This window comes from Lycium barbarum, chromosome 6 (genome assembly GCF_019175385.1).
Source record: "Lycium barbarum isolate Lr01 chromosome 6, ASM1917538v2, whole genome shotgun sequence".
Classification (NCBI taxonomy): domain Eukaryota; kingdom Viridiplantae; phylum Streptophyta; class Magnoliopsida; order Solanales; family Solanaceae; genus Lycium; species Lycium barbarum.
In genome coordinates this window covers 97,201,185-97,221,515 of record NC_083342.1, presented here as the reverse complement: position 1 = coordinate 97,221,515, position 20,331 = coordinate 97,201,185, and the positions used below count along the sequence as shown (strand labels likewise).

The 20,331-nt window shown below is 35.2% G+C and overlaps 1 protein-coding gene across 2 annotated transcripts; it reads right to left on the bottom strand.

Moving 5' to 3' along the window:
* Window positions 1-3,669: 3,669 nt before the first annotated feature.
* Window positions 3,670-18,282, bottom strand: LOC132644940 (vacuolar protein sorting-associated protein 51 homolog). 2 transcript variants are annotated; one of them, XM_060361621.1, is made up of 21 exons: window positions 17,520-18,282; window positions 15,786-15,925; window positions 15,435-15,489; window positions 15,195-15,302; window positions 13,581-13,679; window positions 13,414-13,491; window positions 13,099-13,176; window positions 11,231-11,362; window positions 10,615-10,715; window positions 10,416-10,483; window positions 8,965-9,038; window positions 8,791-8,857; window positions 8,669-8,725; window positions 8,184-8,302; window positions 7,105-7,371; window positions 6,909-7,022; window positions 5,551-5,622; window positions 5,398-5,448; window positions 4,974-5,204; window positions 4,719-4,895; window positions 3,670-4,419 (listed from the first exon to the last, which is right to left on the bottom strand). In XM_060361621.1, the coding sequence occupies exons 1-21, from the start codon at window positions 17,706-17,708 to the stop codon at window positions 4,318-4,320; spliced, it is 2,379 nt and encodes a 792-aa protein (XP_060217604.1). In that variant the 5' UTR covers window positions 17,709-18,282; the 3' UTR covers window positions 3,670-4,317. The 2 variants fall into 2 exon arrangements, with proteins under 2 accessions (XP_060217604.1, XP_060217606.1); XM_060361623.1 differs by lacking the exon at window positions 8,669-8,725 and having other exon boundaries at window positions 17,520-18,279.
* Window positions 18,283-20,331: the final 2,049 nt, after the last annotated feature.

Sequence of the window (20,331 nt, the reverse complement as noted above, 5' to 3'; positions counted from 1 at the left end):
AGCATTTGGACGTAGCAAAGAATTCTCAAGGATCAATGATTTTACATTGTGATAGTCAAGCGGCTATTGCATACACAAAGGATCCTAAGTATCACAGCAAAAACAAACACATTGACATTAAGTATAACTTTGTAAGAGACACAACAGCAAGTGGAGAAGTAACTTTACAATACATACCTACGCGAGAAATGATAGCTGATCCTTTTACAAAGGCGATAGCTAGAGACCTGTTTGAGAAACATGTTATGGCTCTAGGTTTGCGTAGGATATGATTATATTTCTGTATTGTAATATGACTTGGTTGTTATAATATTTTCATCAATATTCTACTCTTGAATTTGTGTTCATATCTTATATGCATGTGATGATGTAATTTTATTGATAAAGTGTGTCGAACAAGTCGTGAGATTGGCTCTCTCACACGAGCAATCGCCTGTTACGTTGAGTAACGTGAAGAGATAAGTTCCACCACCATGTTATGACTTGTTTTGTAAGCCAGCTATGAGTTTCTCTAAGAAGATGGATTTGAGGTTCATTGAAGAAAGAAACTCGGGTTAGACATTTTGGAGATGTCTAGATCAAGATTTGCACGGTGTTGAATGAGTAAAAGAATGAGACACGCGCCAATATAAGGTGAGAGCACCGTAGCACGTGTTTCATACCACGTGTGCTAAGCGACCAATGGGTTAATGGAGAATGGATCCCTGCTTCTTCATTGTGTGAGACTCGAAAAGTTACATTAACTTTTCAATGGAATACCCTTTGACCTTTGACTGTTTCTTGAAGTTTCAATCAGTGTTGCTACTTTAGCATGTTACTAATAGCCATGAGTGATTCGGCAATGCAGTGTATGTCTAGCAAAGCAGTTTATTTGAAACAAATAGATTCGAGTAGAAAGGGAAAACAATTAAAATTATTAATTTAACTTCTATTCATAGGCCGGCCATTACACTTACCATAAGGGTACCAATCAAGTGTAATTGTGGATATAAAGTTAAACATGAACTCGAGTTTACCTCTTTAGAGGACGAGGGATCAGATAAATAGCTACTGGCGTAGCGGATGATGTTTGGGGTATTGCGAGTAATATGATCCGTATATTTGTAGTGGATTCTTTCCGCACGTGATTGAATTCCTATGTAGAGCTTTCGTAGATCTTGATGCTCGCAGGTCGCACGCACTATTTACCGGTATGAATTGTGTGTAATGCTTACATGGTGCTTGCTTGGGTCTAGCCCATTATGAGCGAAGTGGGAGATGCTGGATATTGGGCCCGGGTCGCTCCATGTGGGCTGACCCGACCCGGTTAGTAGAGATACAGAATAAAAGAGGTTATTATGTGAGAAGTTATATTTTAAATCAGATAACCCACTTTGGAGAAACTGTATTACGTGGATAATATGGAACGGTTTCTTCTCCATAACCTCCGCCTCTCTTCTACAATAGAGTAGAACAACGCATAGGTGTAAATAACTAAATATGCAAAAATTTCTTCTTCTCTCAATCTCCCTAAAAATACACATATAGAAAAGGCATTTACTTCGTGGAATACTAACTTCGTTTCCCGGAGAATCGAAGTTGGACTTGTGGCAATTCTTTGATGGTAATTACAACGATTTCCGCTGCAACAAAAAAGATACGCAATCCGTTGTTCTTGCCCCGTTATGATTTTATAACAAGTTAATTAGTTTCTGATTTTTATTACTCTTAGTTTCTAAAAATGTGATACTTTCTTTATTCATAGAATGGATTTACTTCTATGGAGTTTCACTGTACTTACTGTTCAACTTGATTGAGAAAGCCTTAAGGGCAAAAATTTTTGGGAAGGAAGATCTGTTTAAATTCTCAGAAGGAAAAATATATTGTTATGTTAGAAAACATATGAACTTTTTGGGATACACTATGATAGAAAACTGGTTGATAAAATCTAAATGTATGACAAGGAAGTAATACGGAAGTAATATGGATGGCCCAGCGAAAATCAAAATCATTTTTTTTTTTGGTTTGAAAACTGATTACTAAAATCTAAATGTGTGACAAAGGAAATAATAGAAGTAATATGGATGGCCCAATGAAAATCAAAATCATTTTTTTTTTTGGTTTACTATCTAGTGTTGCGTATTCCGATTATATTTGAATTCACACCGCATTAGGCCCATGAAAAGAGCTCCCTATCAAGAATTTTATGCACAAGACTCATTGGATAAACTTCGGTATGGAGTGCTAGAAAAAACAAGAACTAATTTATTTCTTAAAGATGTAGCTTATCCTAAATTAACTACTCCATTTGTCAACTGTCCATAATGGTTATCAATTTGACCAATTTCGTTGCAGGAAGAGCCACGTGTTAAACTATGAAGAAATTGCACAGGTTGTTCCCGTGCGGGATTAATCTTCTAAATATTATCTCCCGTTTATTTTTTAACTTGTTGCACAAATAGTTATTTATTTATTTTTTATTATATACACCACAATCGATATTTTTACCATTTTATTCTTACGTTTTTTCTCCTATTCTTCTTCTTCACCAATAACACGTATTTCTCAATTTTGAAAGCTGAAATTCTTGCTTGGGGTGGAAATTCAAAATTAATTGTTGAATTATTGTTATTATCGCTTAAGTATTGATTATTTGTGCTTAAATATTTAGTTCAAACACTAAATTAGTGATTTACTTTCTCAAAACTTAATTGTTGGTCTTAGAAAGTATTGAAGAATACAAACTGGGTCTTCTTGATTTTGGTGTTATTTGATTAAATTGGTGATTGAGGATAAGTTTGTATCAGTGTTTGGAGGATTTGTTTCAAATTTGAGATCATTAGATCAGATTTGGGGTAGATTGATTGGAATTGGAATTGAAAACTCAAAAAACACCATGTTGAACCACTTAGACAAATCATGTCAATCCGATAGGATTTGTGTACAATTTCACAAGATAGGCCAAATGTCGTTAACACAAAAGTCATGTCAACCGAAATTTGTTGAACAACTGAACAAGCACAACGTCATGTCAATCCGGTAAAGTTTGTGAGTTATCTAATAAGACAACTAGGTTGAATATAGCATAAAGTCATGCCGATATGTCAAACTTGCGTGCCATCATTTTAAAATGTATTTTTTTTCTTTTATAACTTCTAAACCGATATCACGAGTGAAAACTTGAAATCAATCTTTTTGTAGGTTTGAATTGCATATATAAAAGAGAGAGATTATGAGAATCCAATAGGGTCTGTGAGCTATCCTACATAATTCGTAATGACTTGCACAACTTGAAGGTATTTTAGTCCGATTATTTTCATTAAATTTAAAAGGGTTATTTCTGCGTAAATATGTAAATATCAAAACCAGGAACAAAATCTAAGTACTAGCACAAAACTATTCTATTTGTGCAAATCACCCTAAACTATAACAAAAGTACTGCTCCACATCTTTGTTCTCGTATGACATTATTTTATTCGAAGAGTCAAACAAAATTTTCATGTATTTCTAATTATTTGTCTAGTTTCTAATTACATAAAATTTTGTTTTAAAGAGGATTGAGCAACAATTGAGATAAAACTAGAAAGTTCTTCATTCGTACACTCCGAACCCCTTCATTCATTTTGAGACTTGAGTATAAATTAGGATCTAAATTATAGTTGCAAAAAAGATAAAATATATTAACAGTAGTTTGATGATCAAAATTGGTAAAGTTGACAATGAATGAATGAAAGTCAATTTAGCAGTTGATTTGGGACTTAGGCAATAAAAAAATAAACAAATGAGCCATTGATTTGAGGTAAATAAAATGAATACAAATTACAATATCCACTCTACCCCTTCTTTCATTTGGAAAATCCTGCAACCACGTTAATGGCTGGCTCCTCAACAATCCAGCGATGCATGAACTAAGCTGCAATGTGATTTGTTTCAAAACCAGGAGAACTGATTGGCAAACTGGCAATGCCTCTATTCTATCAAAGAGATGTATGTGCATGTTGCATGCTTATTTAGACCGGATTTAGCAGGGTTCGAGTGAATCCACTATTTTCAGCTCGAATCACTTAGACATATGTAAAAATGAATTAGAAATGTGAATATCTAACAGATCACACCCATTTTGAACTCGTTGACTCTAAATCTTTGAGTTTGTCTCTGCCTAGAAAGGCTTTAAAGCAAGGTTTTTATTCTAACATATACCTAGTATTGAGCGTTATGCTTTACCTATCAAAAAAAGTTGCATCGAGTGTTATGCTTTCTGATTATTGCAAGCTCAGGGGTTGCAGCAGCAAGATGCACTTGAGCTCCCAGTCTCCCAGATTATTATGAAGTAGAGCTCTATTCCGAATTCTTAGCCAACTTTGCTTGGGTAAGCCTGTCCAAGATTGCCGGTTCCAGAGGAATGGGATCAAGACAACGTTCAGCAGCAGCAACAATCACCTGTTCAGCAAGAAACACCGTCACATTTTGCTTGCTAAAAACGGTTGAAGCATTCAACTTTCAGTATATGCAGTGATAACCAACTGGATGATTTCTTCTGCAAAGTCAAATCTATTAGGGAGAGGGAGAAAGAGGTGCGGAAGAGTCTAGGGAGGGAACACCTGATCGACAACAACTAAACACAGATGATAAAGGAACCTTTTAGGACTGCTCGAAGGTGGTCATTGAAGTGGACAATATAGGTAAAAGCTCATTAACAGAGTAGCCGTTAAATACAATAGCTGAGATTCTGTCTTTACCTCATCCAGCAAAAAATCAACAGCAGCTTCATCTTCAGCAGTATCCTTAAGAGAGGTCTTAAGAAAATGAATGTCCAACTGAATTTGTTGAAATCCACTCCGGTTAAAAGTCTGAAGTCGGACAAATTCTTGTAAACTCTTCAAGAAAAGTTTTATAATCATAGTTATAACTGATTCCTGCGCATTAAATAATTCTTAGTCCACTGCTCTACAAAATTAGTGCAGGTTGTGGAGTTACAAGCACTAGGACCAAACCTGTGTGTGTTCAACTTTAGTAAAAATTTCCATCTTCTGCTTAAACAATTTTGCTAAATGAGACTCAAGAAGCTGACTCCTAGCCTTTTGGGTATTTGATCGTACCAGTCTATCATCTCTCAATGGATTACTACGAGAAGAATTGGTACTCCCATTGCTGTCTGTGCGCCGATGCTTAGGGTGGAGCCCTTCAGGCAATATTTGCTTTACTTCATTAAGGATTGTATCCAGCTGAAAATGAGATCAAACAGAAAAAGTTTAATTTTCTACTGAACTAGTCATATTAACTATTATTGGAGAAGAAACTATAGTTATATCATATGAAGTCAAAAGGTGCAATTTTCTCCCTCTCGGTGCTTCAATTTCCTATTTACAAAAACCTCATCCTGGAACAGCAAGAGAAGACGACAACTGCAGAAGTTACCTCTTGGAGAAGCAGATCAACGAACATATGAACTTCTCTGGGCTCTTTATGCTATACAAAGATGGAACAGAAATGGGAAGGTAGGCAAAATTAGCACAAGCCATGATCTTGATGCTTACAAGTGATTAGTGTAAGCCGACCATGTTTGCTTACCCTAACCCAATTGGGGGTTGTAAATCTCTTCTTCAGCACAATCAAGATCTTCTGAGTTTTCAAGCTTATATACTGAAACAGGAGATTGAAATAGAATTAAAACTCAGTATTTCGTTAAACTCTAACTATTAGCTATTTACCAAGGAAGGTAATAACAAAAAGTATCATAAGCTTCAATTTTTTAGTATGGATAAAGTATTTCACAAGAGAGTTCATCATGCACGGCAAAAAGATAATATGGAATTCAAGAAAGTCAACAAACCTACAGCGAGTGTAAATGCAAGCCAGCCGGAAAATCATCTTAAGTTCCATGTAACCAAGCTTAAAAAAAAAGGTATGCTATCTAACCATATAAAGACAACAAATGGGTTCTTAACAACCTACCTGAATAAATGAACAATGGCATTTAGCAGTTCATGAAAGGTGTCCATTTTTTCAAGAAAGCAAACATGTAGAACTGTATTGATGGACGGATAAGTAATTGTTGGTCATAAAGGATAATTATTGTATTTTAAAAGACAGCCCATCATGCAGATCTATGTGTAGTTGGAGTTAGAGAAGGAGAGCAAATAGTTTTTTTTTTTTTTTTTTTTAATCGTTAAAACCTATCCAGACCCCACTTGTGGGATTACACTGGCTTTGTTGTTGTTGTTGTAAAACTTTTATAGTTCTCTAATTTATAGGTTAATATATGTGCACTAAATCCATCTTATATCTGACTTAATCCATTTGATCAAAAAGCATATCTTACCGCTTTATACTGGATTATTTAAATTTTGCTGTCCCTCTATGAAATTATTATAATTCGCATGCACAAATTTGCTTCTAGTTACATATATTATCCATTTGATTAATCAGGATACATGGACATGATGTGTACAAGTTGAGTTGAAAACAGAATATCAAAGTCGTAACTTAAGTTATCCACTTGACTAGGGAAACATGAATAATACATGAAAATGACTGAAAACGTTTGTGTACTAAACGCAAAATCCATGCCCTGAAAAATGTTGTATGTGAGATACAGGAAAAGATAACTTTTTTGCAACTCATCAAATGCAACAAGAATAATGGTTTTGCAACTTAGAAATGTTGTTTTTGCATACTGCAATACCTCTCTTGTCACAATAAAAGATGGCAGTATACATTTGCAATGGCACAAGTTTATCGTTGAAGGCCTAAATGGGTATCAAAGCTACTAACTAAATACAAGCATGAAAACAACGAATATTAGACATGGTAAGCTTCCTCCATAGAGCAAATAAGCTAATCCATACACTTCTAGCAAAAGCCAACCAGTAAAACAAACAACAAGGTGTTTGTAGAAATAAGAAAATGTCAAGAATCAAGATACATACATGCTGCAAGAGTTCTTCACCAGCTGATCGAAAAATACGACAAATTTCTGCAGGAATAAAAGCTGGACTATTTTCAAAGCCCCGAGTCCCACCACGAGAAAAAGAAGATATTTCCTGAAATTTTGAAAAAATCAAAAGCCCATTTAAATGGGCCAGACAGGTAACTATACTGAAGTAACAATCAGAGAACCCTTGCCTCGGTAATTCTGGTAATGGCATTTTGCTCAATGAAAACGGAGAGCTGAGCCAGCAAAAGAACAAGATCAGGAAGTACTTTATCACCCTGCATTCCCTCCCCAAAAGTTAAATCCTGATTAGCTGAATATTTCTTGCCCGAAAGCACGAGAAATTGATCATTCAGCTTCCTGAAGAAGTCCTGAAATCCTTCTCGTACCCACTCAATGATCAAGTCTGTCAACGTTGATAGCACTTCCAAGTTTTCATCAAGAAGTCGACGGGTATCCTGTTATATGAAAAATCAAAGTTCAAGTACAATAAAGAACACAACTGACTGGAAAACTAGAGACTGCACTCTGATAGAGAATATGCTGAAATCATGATGCTATGATGCTAGTTTTACCCGTTGCTACTCTCTGAGTTATAGCCTTTTCATTTTATATTTTTTGGGAGCTAAGCTCAGTGATTTTTGCAACAAGTCTTTTGTTCAGTTGAGTCACCTTCCTGATACTTTTGGCATAATAAAACTGTCTGTCAGTTACTTGAGATCAAACCGAAGTGGCCAGTTATAACAGCAGAGACCAAAGTAGGTCAGTAGTTGTTATAGCAGCAGAAAAATGTTAATGCACACTCATTTCATGTGGTAACATAATTTCATCAGTAAAGACCCTGGTTCACAGTAGTCCACTACTCCAGAAGCTCTAGATGCATGTCATACAACAATCCGCATGAAAGAGAACTCACTTGATGTTACTGATGCACGGTTCTTACCTATCCCTTGTAAAACAAAATAGTTTGTTTCCCAAGGGGTTAGAAAACTCTCTATCTCCATTCATAGGTTCAGCGGAAATCCTTTTAAATCTTTTAACATATTTTCTACAATTCTTAATCATTCCCTGGGTAGAATCAAATAGTGAAAGAAAAACAATATGGAGGCTAGGGTATGGAAACGATCAACAGTTACCAACTACTTTAAGAACCATTCCCAGTGAAAACTAAACGGACGGCTTTGATAACCTTTGAGCCAACACATGAATTATTTGATACAAGGATTCACGAGAATTTCTTATTCATATAAAGCCACAGAACTACTTTTACCAGCAAGGCGTCCATGCTGCCTTGAACTAATGCCTTTTTGCTGGTCTCTAGGGCAGCCTGCAAAGGACACTCTTCTTCAATTATACCCTTTTGATTATCATGGACTTTTACAAGAGTACCTGCCAATTTAAAAGAAAACAAAGCAACAGTCAAACTCAGAATAGTTGAGAGCGGTCTTTTCTATGAAGGAACTAATTTATCCTCTAACGGTAATTAAGATTTTGGATTATCACAAATAATATCATACACGAGTAGTTACACATTGTGCATTAAGTTCTGAATGCCAGATGATACAACACATAGGATAAGACCTCAGACTTCTGAAGAACCTTGCCAGATTTTATCCTCTGAAAGACGAATGATAATCTGAATTATTTTGAATTATCTTCTTAATAACCTTTGCTAAGTCACGTCACAAATCACAAGATCCTATATAGGACATAGTAGCTATCCAAGAAGAAATAACAAGGAGGTTCTGTATTTACTTTTTGTGTTTTTCACATCCTTCTTAGATATTCCGTTGTATCTCGTAAACCTAAAACCTGACAAATTTAGCTTGAGTCAAGTTTAGATTGTTATCCGGCAGTACCAGTTTAACAAGACATACCTGAAATATCTAGCAGAAGATGACTGAATCTTCCAGCAACATATTGTTTGATAGCATCGTGAGCAGCCTGAAACCACACAGGATTTATCAGACTTTCCAAACCCATCACTGTAACAACAACCACAATTTGAACAACATGAATCCATGAACTGGTAATTGTCTATTATAAGCAACCTCAAACGTAAAATCACGTATTCCGGCCTCTGGCAGCACTTCATCCATCAGAAGCACATCGGTCCAAATTACTCCTGAGGAAAAATGTGAGTGAAAGAAAAAATAAAATCAGACCAAAAGTAGCAGCCATTAAATGCAAAACTGGTGTCTACAAAGAGCCAGAGTTAGCAAAGGCGAAAAGGTAGAAAAGCAAGGTGTAGTAGGGTTTGAGTGCAAAGCTTAAATGAAGCACAATTGGTAAATAAAAGTCCAGAACAAAGAAAAAATAATAGATAACACACACACACACATCAATCAATAACTAAGAACACAAACAACAATTACGACAGTAGTAGAATTGAAATACAGTAGTTAAGAGAAATTTACGAAATTAATAACCTAGCAGATCAAATTCAAAAACCATACTCCCTCCGGATCAAAAAGAGTGTCCACTTAGAGCCCATTGGGATGGGCTTATTTTAAGTGGCTTTTAAGCATAAGCCATAAGTTAGGAATTGTAGCTTTTGTCTTTCGGCTTTTTTTGGTTATTCTGACTTAAAAATAAGTGCTTAAAAGCAAATTTTTACTTTATCCAAACACTACAAATTGCTTAAAAGCTGTTTTGGCTTATAAGCACTTAAAATAAGCCAATCCAAACGAGCTATTAGCCTTAAGAAAATACTAACTCCTAGGCAAAAATAGGTAATTTGACTAAACTACTCCTAATTATATAGTTATTGAGATTTGATCACTTAGCACTGAATAAGGGCAATTTTGGAAGAATAAGGTTAATTGTTTCTTGATTTAGTAAGTGGACACTCTTTTTGAACCAAAAAAAGGGTAAATGGACACTCTTTTTGATCCGGAGGGAGTATTAAATTTCTGATGTAAATGCCAAGATGCATTCTGATTCAGAGTTGCTGTTTTTTCTTTTTTTGATAAATAAAGATTTGCAGACTGATTTTCTCGTACTAAAATTTCTGTTACCTATAACTAATAAATAATTACAAATCATACTCATCCACAATGTTCCTAATCAATAAATATATCATTTTCTTGGCTTTATTGTTTAGTGCTGCCTCCTCGTGATCTATGAGCCTGATAAATTTGACATTTCAAAAAAAAAGTTGTTGATTGACAAGGTTTGTTGAAGCGCACGCTGTAACACCTAGGCGTCTTTGCTGAAGCATCACATAAGCTAAAGGAAGAGTTTAGCTTGCGTTGCACCACACTTTAGGGTTCAAGCGCACCTTCAGCCCCTGTCCCTAGATAATTAAACTAACCAAACATAGAGCGGGTTGAACCTTGTGTTTTTTTCTCAAGTGCTAAACATACATAGCAGATGGCAAATGGTAAAAGATAACTATGATTCTGAATCCCTAGAGAAAGGTGAATGAGAAGGACCTAACATTGAAAACAAAGTAAAGATCAACACTACATGTGATGATGAAGTAACAGTGAGAGGAGCTTACGCAGCATCGCAACAAGGTCTGCTGAAGAGAGCTGCTTCTTGATCTGCTGTTTTGTGGCTTCAAAGCGCCTAAAGTTTTCGAAAGAGGTGCTATGTTATACTCATCAGATGTCGAAAACTAATGCACAAACGATATCCAGAAAGCAAGATCAACTTCAGCCGTGAAGGGAGGAGAGAGGAAAAAAGAAGTGCATCCATACTTGGCAGCTAAGTCTTTTGCAAGTCTAAAGAGCTGTTGTTCGGAATCAGGGAAAATAACTCGATAAGCGCGGACAGCCTCAGCAAATTCACGAATAGAAGCCTAAAGTTGTGAACAGGACAATATGTCAAGTACAGTACGATAACTAGAAAGGAAAAAAATAAGTGATACTCCCAAAGGTTTCTGTCAGAAGCATTTTTAAGCTACCATATATGTTTTCTTTTGGTATTGCCACACACTGACAATTTTTTTTTCTTTTTCTCTCCCTTTTTGAGCTGAAATATGTGATACCGGCATGAATGGATGCCAGCTTTCCCAATGACGGTATTCTCTTTCATACAAATGTGAAGATCATGTTGGATAAAGTTTATTAAATGTTTATAGATGTTAGAATTCTTTTCTAAGTACTAAGACACACTCTTTATCTTGCATTCCTTCTCTTTTTCATTTAATTGGCTTAGAGTGAAAAGATAATACCCAGCACACTACCACCACCATGAGGAGGGCGTGGTTCTCTAAGAAATCAAAAGGAAAAAAATGGAGAATAATAGCCACATTGTGCATAATGTAGCAAGTATAGAATTCCCAAGCATATTAATTATATTGCTTTGACATACCTCATGAGCACTAGAAGAAGTCGATACAGGAATCCCACCAAGGTCTGATGATCTTATTTCCTTAGATTCCAGATGGAGATCCACAAGGAACTGTTCTAACTTCTCAAAGAGTTGCACCTTCAAATTATTAACCTGCAACATAGACATATAATTCCAAAGGCAAAGTCACAACAAGACAATACAAACTTCCAACCGTTATATTGCACTAAAAGTCTGAAGAATATAATATATCAGGATTGTATCAAGAGGGATGCACTTAATTTTATGTCCACCAGACTGAAGATCAACCAAGGCGAGTTTACTCTTCTTTCCTCCATTTTACCAGTGAGAGAAATTATTTTTGTTGCGAGCCTGTAACATATTCCATGTTATGCGACCAACATACAAAACAGTTGTATATATCCCTATTCCAAGTCTCCAGCTATAGTAACTGGCTCCGACTATAGTAACTGGCCTCACAATAAATTGAGTAGTTCTGGTGTTTCCTTTACTATGATTTGAGACATTCTTCGCATTCTCCAACCTCTACTTGGAAAAGATAAAAAATAAAAATAATAATAATGCAGTGAGTGATCTGTGTATATTACATTAAGAGAGAATATTCTAATTTTGAGGTGTCGCTTGCGTTATTTCATTTCCATATCGCTTTGAATCTCTTAGCCTTATCTGACCTCTTTTTATGCTTTTTTTTTATTGAGCCGAGGGTCTTTCGGAAACAGCCGTCCTACCTTGATAGGAGTAAGGTCTGCGTACACTCTACCCTCCCCAGACCCCACGTTGTGGGATTTCACTAGGTTGTTGTTGTTGTTGTTGTTGAGGTGTTAAAAAGTGAAGGGAAGCCTTGGCGCAACGGTAAACATTGTTGCCGTGTGACCAAGAGGTGACAGGTTCAAGACGTGGAAACAACCTCTCAAAAATGATAGGTAAGGATATGGCCCTTCCCAAGACCCCATGCAATGCAGAAGCTAAGTGCATCATGTCACCCTTTGAGGTGTTGAAGAGTTGTTAAACAACAAATTTAGGTTGACATCTCTAATTAATGAAGGCCACCAATAAATATGGCTAATTCTTTTTCCTGTTGTTGAGGAGTGTGATCATCTTATCTAAAAGCTTAAGTTGTTAGAGAGAGTACACTTACGTCTACTTAATTATATCGTCAACACATCCCATTACATGCTAATCAGATTCTTTTTCCTGGGCCAAGCACGAAGAAATTCTTTTTGATAATGGGTTGCGGTGAAGACTTAAACCCAAGATCTGTGTCTGCTCTAACACGATATTAAGAAAATTGACCATGAGCCTACCTCAACCCCAAAATCTAGCTCATGGACGATATAAAGAGGCAATAACCCCATCCCACACCAATGTGAGACTCTTAAGAGAGAGCACACTCTTACCTACTTCCTTATGCATTCAACAGATGTAAAAGGGTGAATTATTGAAAAAGTTCTCTTTTTTCAAACTTTTTCAAAAAAGTTATTTTTGTTATCCATATTATTACCGTGACACTTTATTATCTTGATCAAAGTAATTAAATTTACAAAAAAGATAAAGTGACTCTAACAACAGGGGAATGAGGGAACTCTTTAATTAATAATATTTACTTCAATATAAGGAGATGGAGAGTCTTATGAAAAATCAAATAATTCATCTCAAATCAGTTCAAGACCAAAGTGAACCATGCACCAGAAGACAAGAAGTAGATAAAACCTATGCTGCTCGGACTCTTAAAAAGTGTCAATGGGTGCGTGTCGGATTCTCCAAAAGTAGTGCATTTTTGGAGAATCCGACAAGGGTCCGGCATCGAAAGTGAAAGTCGGCATAACTTAGGATAAAACTGGGGAGAAAGGGGGAGGCATGATACTGACCGGAAAATCTAATTGCTTAAGGAGCATAACAGCCTCTGCCCTGGCTTGTATGGATTCCGAATCTGAGAATACCTTGCCCTGAAAAGCAAACGAAAAGTAATATGCATCATGAACTCCAGTTCATTAATTTCTTGACAGCAAAACCAAATAAGCAAATATGTCCAGAAAATTGCACTCCCTACTTTATGTTTTTCCACTGCTCCTTTAAAGTAGTCACAGGGATCTACGTGGAATGCAGGAATTATACAAAAAGTATAACTACCTCCACCAAATAAAGTGGCCACCCCCAAACAAGTAATCAGAGCACTTACAGACCTGCAAGGCTTTGATAATCGTAGCAACTGCTTCCTCTGAAGCTCGTTTGCAGTCCTGGAATGAAGAGTCCCCATATATCTAGGACAAATTGTTACTGTCAGCAAAACTTATAAACACAATTTTATCACGAAAAGGGAAAAGGTGTGGACCCAAGGATCCCTACAAACCTTGAAAATGGGCATGGCTCCTATATAGTATTTTACTGCATCAGCATAGGCTTCTGACTTGATGCACTTTGCTAACCGAGCAGGTAGATCGTATATGAACTGCTCTTTTCCAAAGAAGAGGAAATCTCTGTCACTCAACCATGGACAGGACATAGCAGCATAAACATAAAACTGAATTCTACCTATCTCAGCAAAGAAAATGATGTGGTGAGACTGAATCAAAAGTCTATAACGCAGCCAAATAATAATGCACTTTCTCCATCCCTATTTGTATGATATTCTTGCAATTTTGGGCCGCCTATGTTCGGCATCATACCATTTCTACACAACTTTTAAGAATTCAAGTAAATTAAACTATTGATGATAACTTTGATATGATATTTTCTCCCAAGGAAACTATTCAACCATGTTACTTTAAGGTTTCTTCCATTATACTAATACTAATATAAAAAATAAGTGAATTTAAATTTTAAACTCCTGTCAAATAGAGTCACATAAAAGAGGATAGAGGGAGTAGTGTGTTGTTCGATTAACATCAGGTACAGTTTACAATTTCGTCAATCTTGCCATTGGCAATCACTTCACTCGTACAATCATGTCATCACATACATGAACAAATTAACCAGCTCGAAAGATCAGGCCAGTAAATATGAAATAGTTGATTATTTTTTTCCACTTTCTCATCAGATACGAAATTGCTTATTCCTTTATGCTTCAATTAATATATTAAACCAATTACATTGTTAAGAAAATGGACCTTCATGATAACTCAACCCCAAAAGCTAGCTCGTAAGGCAATAATTGTCCAAAACTATATAAGAAGACAACAACTCGTTCGCTCAACTAACGTGGGAACATGCCCCTTTCCTCCCCGTACATGACATGCCCAAGCCTGGCAAACTAGAATGTGGATAACATGGGGACCAAGATTTATAGTGTAGTGGTATTAGTAGGACCTCCCACAAAGTAGGTTGGGTTCGATTCTCACTACCCTTTTCCCCTTCCCTGATCCCTTATGTAATTCAAGAAAAAAAAAATAACAAAAGCACGTGAGGGTCCAACATTGGAAACACAAAAACATGAATGGGTCTGGCTTTGATACCATGTTAAAAAAATCCACTTGGTCTAACCCAACCGAAAAGCTATCTCATAAAGTGATGAACTGAGGATTGTCAGCATAACATCAGCCCATTCTCTCAACCAATGTGGGACACTCTAACATATAATTCACTGCCAGTCACCGTCTAATGCCCTTCAGTCATAAACATTACATAATCAACCGGCTCGCAGATCAGGAGGTTAGAAATGGAAATGACTTCTTTCTTTTTCCATATTCAAAAAAACAGCAAGACTCATTTAGTTCTGAAGAGTGCTATATGAACACCAGAGATTGAGATCTGCAGGGTAGTGGGTCTTCGACTGCCTTGTATCAGGTGAAGAGAAGGGGGTAGTAGGCTTAGTAGGGCTCGAACCTACAATATCACCGGCAGTTCCTTTTTTGTGGTTTGTGCTGTAATAAGAAGGATGTTGCAATTCTAGGATGTGGGTTCCAGAAAGACTGACTTGGAGATACAGAGAATTAAAATCTTCTAGCTTAATACCTCACTTTAGTACCTGAACTTTCCGTAGAAGATTGCGGGTCCGATGCAATTTCTCAATGTGCTCTCTCTTCTCAAAAAGAGAAGTATTAACCCCATCACTTCTAGATTGGACGGACATTATCTGCAAGTAATTGAAAGAAATTTAACACTTCGCACACAATTCCTTTACATCTTCTACTTCTTGGGTAAAAACTAAAACCAAATAACTCTATGGACGACTAAAAAAAAAAAAGGAAAGAAAGAAACTATAAACCTTTTCAAGAAGCTGTTCCATGTTTGTTTCCATGCTGACAATATTGTTCTTCATCCTGAAAAGGCAATCATTAATGAGTTCTGAACCAACATGCCAAAGAAGAATACGACAAAATAAAACTCTGCCAATCGTGATGTCAACATATGATCTGAGGCTAAGCATAACAAGTGCAAGAAAATGGCAATGTTATTTCATTTCTTCTGAATTATTCCGGATCCATGAGACATCTAATAATGTCATAACAAGCACGCCACACTAAGTTAGATTTAGGTTCAATTGTACCCCAAGTGTCCGACACTAACAGGAAGAAATAGCTCATATTCTATAGCTGCTTTCAAAGAAAAGGTTTACCTTTTTATAGCATCTGTGGCACTTACAAACTTGTTGTAATTTTCATATACCAACATCTGCAAGTCAGTATCCAGATTCTTTATCTCAGCAGCCATATCAACATGCCTCTGAAGCAGACCTTCCAAATTGGACTTCTGCACCTATATATTCAGAAAAATCACGCTCTCTATGTTACGTTCTCAACAAAAAATAAAAATAAAATAAAAAATCACGGTCTCTAGTCAATCTTTTCAAAGATAATAGCATCATTAAGAGAATAGCTTACTCCAGGACAGAGAAAAAGATTAATCACAATCTCTCTGATAAATATAACATAAGTGTGAAGCGTGCGCACCAGAAGTCTTTCAGAAGAGCACATTAAGTTAAAGGCAAATAACCATGCTCTCCACATAAGGCTCTATGTCCTTTCTTTAAAGAGTTACAACAGTTGTGTTTCCTGGTAGATATTTTTGTTTCATCAGTAAAAGTATGTTTCCAGGTAGATATATGTTACAGTTTTTTTTTTTTTTTTTCTTCCTGTTTTTTTGATAAGGCTACACAAAAGTTACACTTAAATGCAGATAGGTACATTGAAAGACATCTTGTCAATCGTAATAAAGGGATTAAACATTGGATCATAACATGGGCTCATGTAGTACAGGGAACTATACTTCAGAGATTCTGAAAAAAGGGATACACACTATGGAGAAAGGGATCACTATAAACCACCTTTCACAGTACTCTTTTCATTCCAATTTAGATGACACTCTTCCAATTTTGCAGACTTTAAAGTACAAGCGACTGTGAATCGCAATAAATGGACTAGACATGAGATCATAACATGCTTGCAAAGTAGTACAGAGAACTCTAACCCTCCTATGACTAAAATGGAGATACATACTAGCAAAAATTAGTCATTGTAAACCACCTCTCATAGTACTTGTACTAATCCACTTAATATATTCAAGAAGACTGGTACCAATACATCAAAAGAAAGACTTTGTAGGCGTTTGACCATGCAATTTGGAGCTTAAATTTGAAGTTTTGATTTGAAATCAGTGTTTGTTTATGACATTTGAACAAAATTTCAACTTCAATTTGAAATCCTACTTTTTAGTAGGATTTCAATTCCCATAATAGGCCAAACAGACCAGAGAACTCAACATTGAATTATACCATGGTAGCACAGTAATATATGGAACTACACTACTGTGATCTCAAAAAGCGAATACATGCTATGGAGAAAGGTGCCACTATAGACAATCTCTCATAATACTCCCTCCACTCCAATTTATATAGGGAACCTTCCAATATGTACAGTTCGGCCAAACTTATTTACCAATATGGCCGAAATATACAAAAAACTACACACTGATTATGTATGTTATATGTATAGTATCTGTATATTAAATATATAAATATACAAAACCTATACATTTGGTCATATTTTGTAAACTAGATCATCCAAAGGCATTAGGCTGTAATTTTACCATTTATATATCACTCCTCCACTTTTTTGAGATGTTGTTAGATATTTTGCAATGTAATGCATACGTCAAATTTTTCGGAAATAGCCTCTCTACCCTGCAAAGGTAAAGGTAAGGTCTGCGTACATCCTACCCTCCCCAGACCCCACTTATGATATTACACTGGGTATGTTGTTGTAATGCATACGTAAAATTACCATGCAAACTCACTATCAATCAAACAGTGTCATATTATGGGATAAAACAAAAGGAGAAGAGAGGCGCATACAAGAAGGTTCATGTATTGATCAGCATCAAATGTAGTGGTGTTGATGGTATCCAATGTAGCGAATCTTGAAGAAGTAGTATTATTATTGGGAGTTCTTGAAGGAGAAGTAGGATCAGGAGAATAGAAACTTGATAACAGATCTCTCATTCTCTTTGCTTTATCGTCCAGTGGTACATCATCTACACCCATTTTTAATTTGTTGAAAATCTATCAAACACAATGCCAGCGATCTTCGTCTGCCAACAACTACTGTTGGAAATGTGAATTGATGATAAATCTGATAATTTGTGGTTTACTAATTCAATCGCGCCTTTAATTTATAGTAGTTACATACTTTACAGGCAGAGACTTATTCAAAAGGGTGTTTGGATGGACTCACAGGAAATATTCAACTTTTGATTTTTGGCTTATTTTTATTTTTTTAACTTAAAAAGTAAATGCTTAAAATATTTTTTATTTTTCTCAAACAAAAAATAAAAAATAAAAAGCATTTAAAATAAGTTAATTCAAAAAACCTCTAATTCTTATTTTGGTTTTGGCTTTGAACTAAACTACTGTTTTTTTTTTTTGGTCCTTTTGACAAAGATAGGAAAATGACAAAAATGATTCCTTGAGATGGTAGGTATGAAGTAGCCACTTAATATAATTTGAGTTGTGTTGATTCTTTAATTTTACTAAAATTGAACACATTTAGTATCCATTAAATATTTTAAAAACTCTACTAATTACATTTAATTGGAAGTATGGAACAAGAAATGATTTAATAAGAACTCCTATCGGTGTAATTTTTGTAATTTTTAATCCATTTTTTGTAGTTGGTGTAGCTTCTGCTATTTCTTATCTATTTACTGTGGTTGTGCAGTTTTTGGCATTGTAATTTCTGATACTATTTGATAGGACTTTGACTTTTCTTATGTTTTTGGTTAAAAAATTCACAGTTCCTATTAACTCTAACAGCTAGAGTTCTTAAACATTTGATGAAGACTAAAACTATTCACTTTTGAAAAATTTAAAGAACTATAAATTGTTCAAGAATATATTTAAAGAATATTTAAATCCACCATCAAAGATAAGCAACTATGTTTATAGCTTCTCACAAAAAGCACATAAAATAATTCATAACTCATTCTCTATTTTATCTCGTATTTTTTATAATTATTATATAATTTTTCTTTCTTTAACTACAATAAAAATCGGTACATATGACTTCGTCACGCGATATACCTTATATATTTTAAGACTAAACACTTAATTCCTGTAATAGAAATTAAACATTTTAAAATGTATAATAGAAATTCTATTTAATAACTGGTTAATCTTAAGTCTTATACTTCAAATATAATCACTTGTCTTAAATCTCAATAAAATGGAAATCTTACGCAATATATTGAATATCCTTGTGTCTTTTTCACAGAATTGTCTTCAAAATTCAAATGGGCAATTTGCATGACAGCCCTTATTCGGGGGTGGTCCTTAATTTTTGACCCCCAAATTGCTGGTCTTTAATTTGTGTCCTTCGCTTAAGATACTCCAAAGGTCTGGATTTGCTACAAATAAGCCTACGAATAGCAAAATTAGGCCTATTCGGACAAAAGTAAGTGCAAAGTTAGTGAAAGACAATTCCTAGCGCCGACTATACATGCCCAGGCGGGAGAAACCTTGGTCATGAATATCGAAAACAAAGGAAAGAGAATATAATTATCGCAATATTCTTATTTTCTTTCAAACAAAATTCTTGTTTGTGTACATTGTTATGTACCCCAAATTGAAGTTTCTTCTTTTGCACTTAAGATATGTTTTTTTTTATACACAATGCATGACTAAATATAAGGGTCAATTTTATTTTAAATTATTATTTTATTTGTACCTCATACTATCAGAATAAATACAATTACCTATCGAACTGACCTAACTAAAAATAATTATTCATCTTCACAAGTTTAACCATCAAGGATTATCCTTCGTCATTTTGAGTTATTACAAGGGACTGTTCATTATCATTTAGAGTTCGCATATTTTTATTTTCTTTTAATTTCATATATGTGCGCGCGCGCGTGTATGTGTGTGAGAGTGTTGTGTGTGCGTGGTTTTATTTTTATTTTTTTACCAACTGACAGGATGCACATGTGATGCACAAGATGCACGTATAACATGTAGTAATAAACTAGTTTTATTAAATATGCTTGAGTTCTTTTATTAAAGTTTGGAAGATGCAGATTAGGGTGGAATGCTAGTAGGTAGTCTTGCTTATCCTTTTGTAATGTTAGTGGCAATTTAGCCCTATAGTTTCTTGTCCTTTGATCGATACTACTATTTGTTGTTTCATGTACTTCGATTTTCTTATTTATCTATGGTAGCTGCTATGTAACACTCCCTAAATCCAGGTCAAGTGTGAATGTGTTAAATGAGTATTAGTGTGACATTTTAGCCATATGAAGTGTCATCTGGATGAGTTTGGGTGGAAATAGTTGGTTTGAAATCAAGACAAATAGTGAGGTACTTAAAATTCGGTAGAATAGACTAAGTTTACGATAGGCCTGTCTTCCAGCCTGTTTATGTATTTCCATACTTAATCATGTTTCAGATTATTGTATTCATGTATATCATTACGATTGTCATGAACATGTTCGTAATCCATGTATGCTCGTGTTATTTTTTGCATGAGCTCTCAGATATCAGCTATGAACTCAGATTATTCTATTCTATGAATTTTTACATGTTTTCATGTCTCAAAAATTTATATACATATATTTATACAGATTTTCATGTGAAATTATTTACAAACCATGTTTATGAAATTTATGAGCTTTTA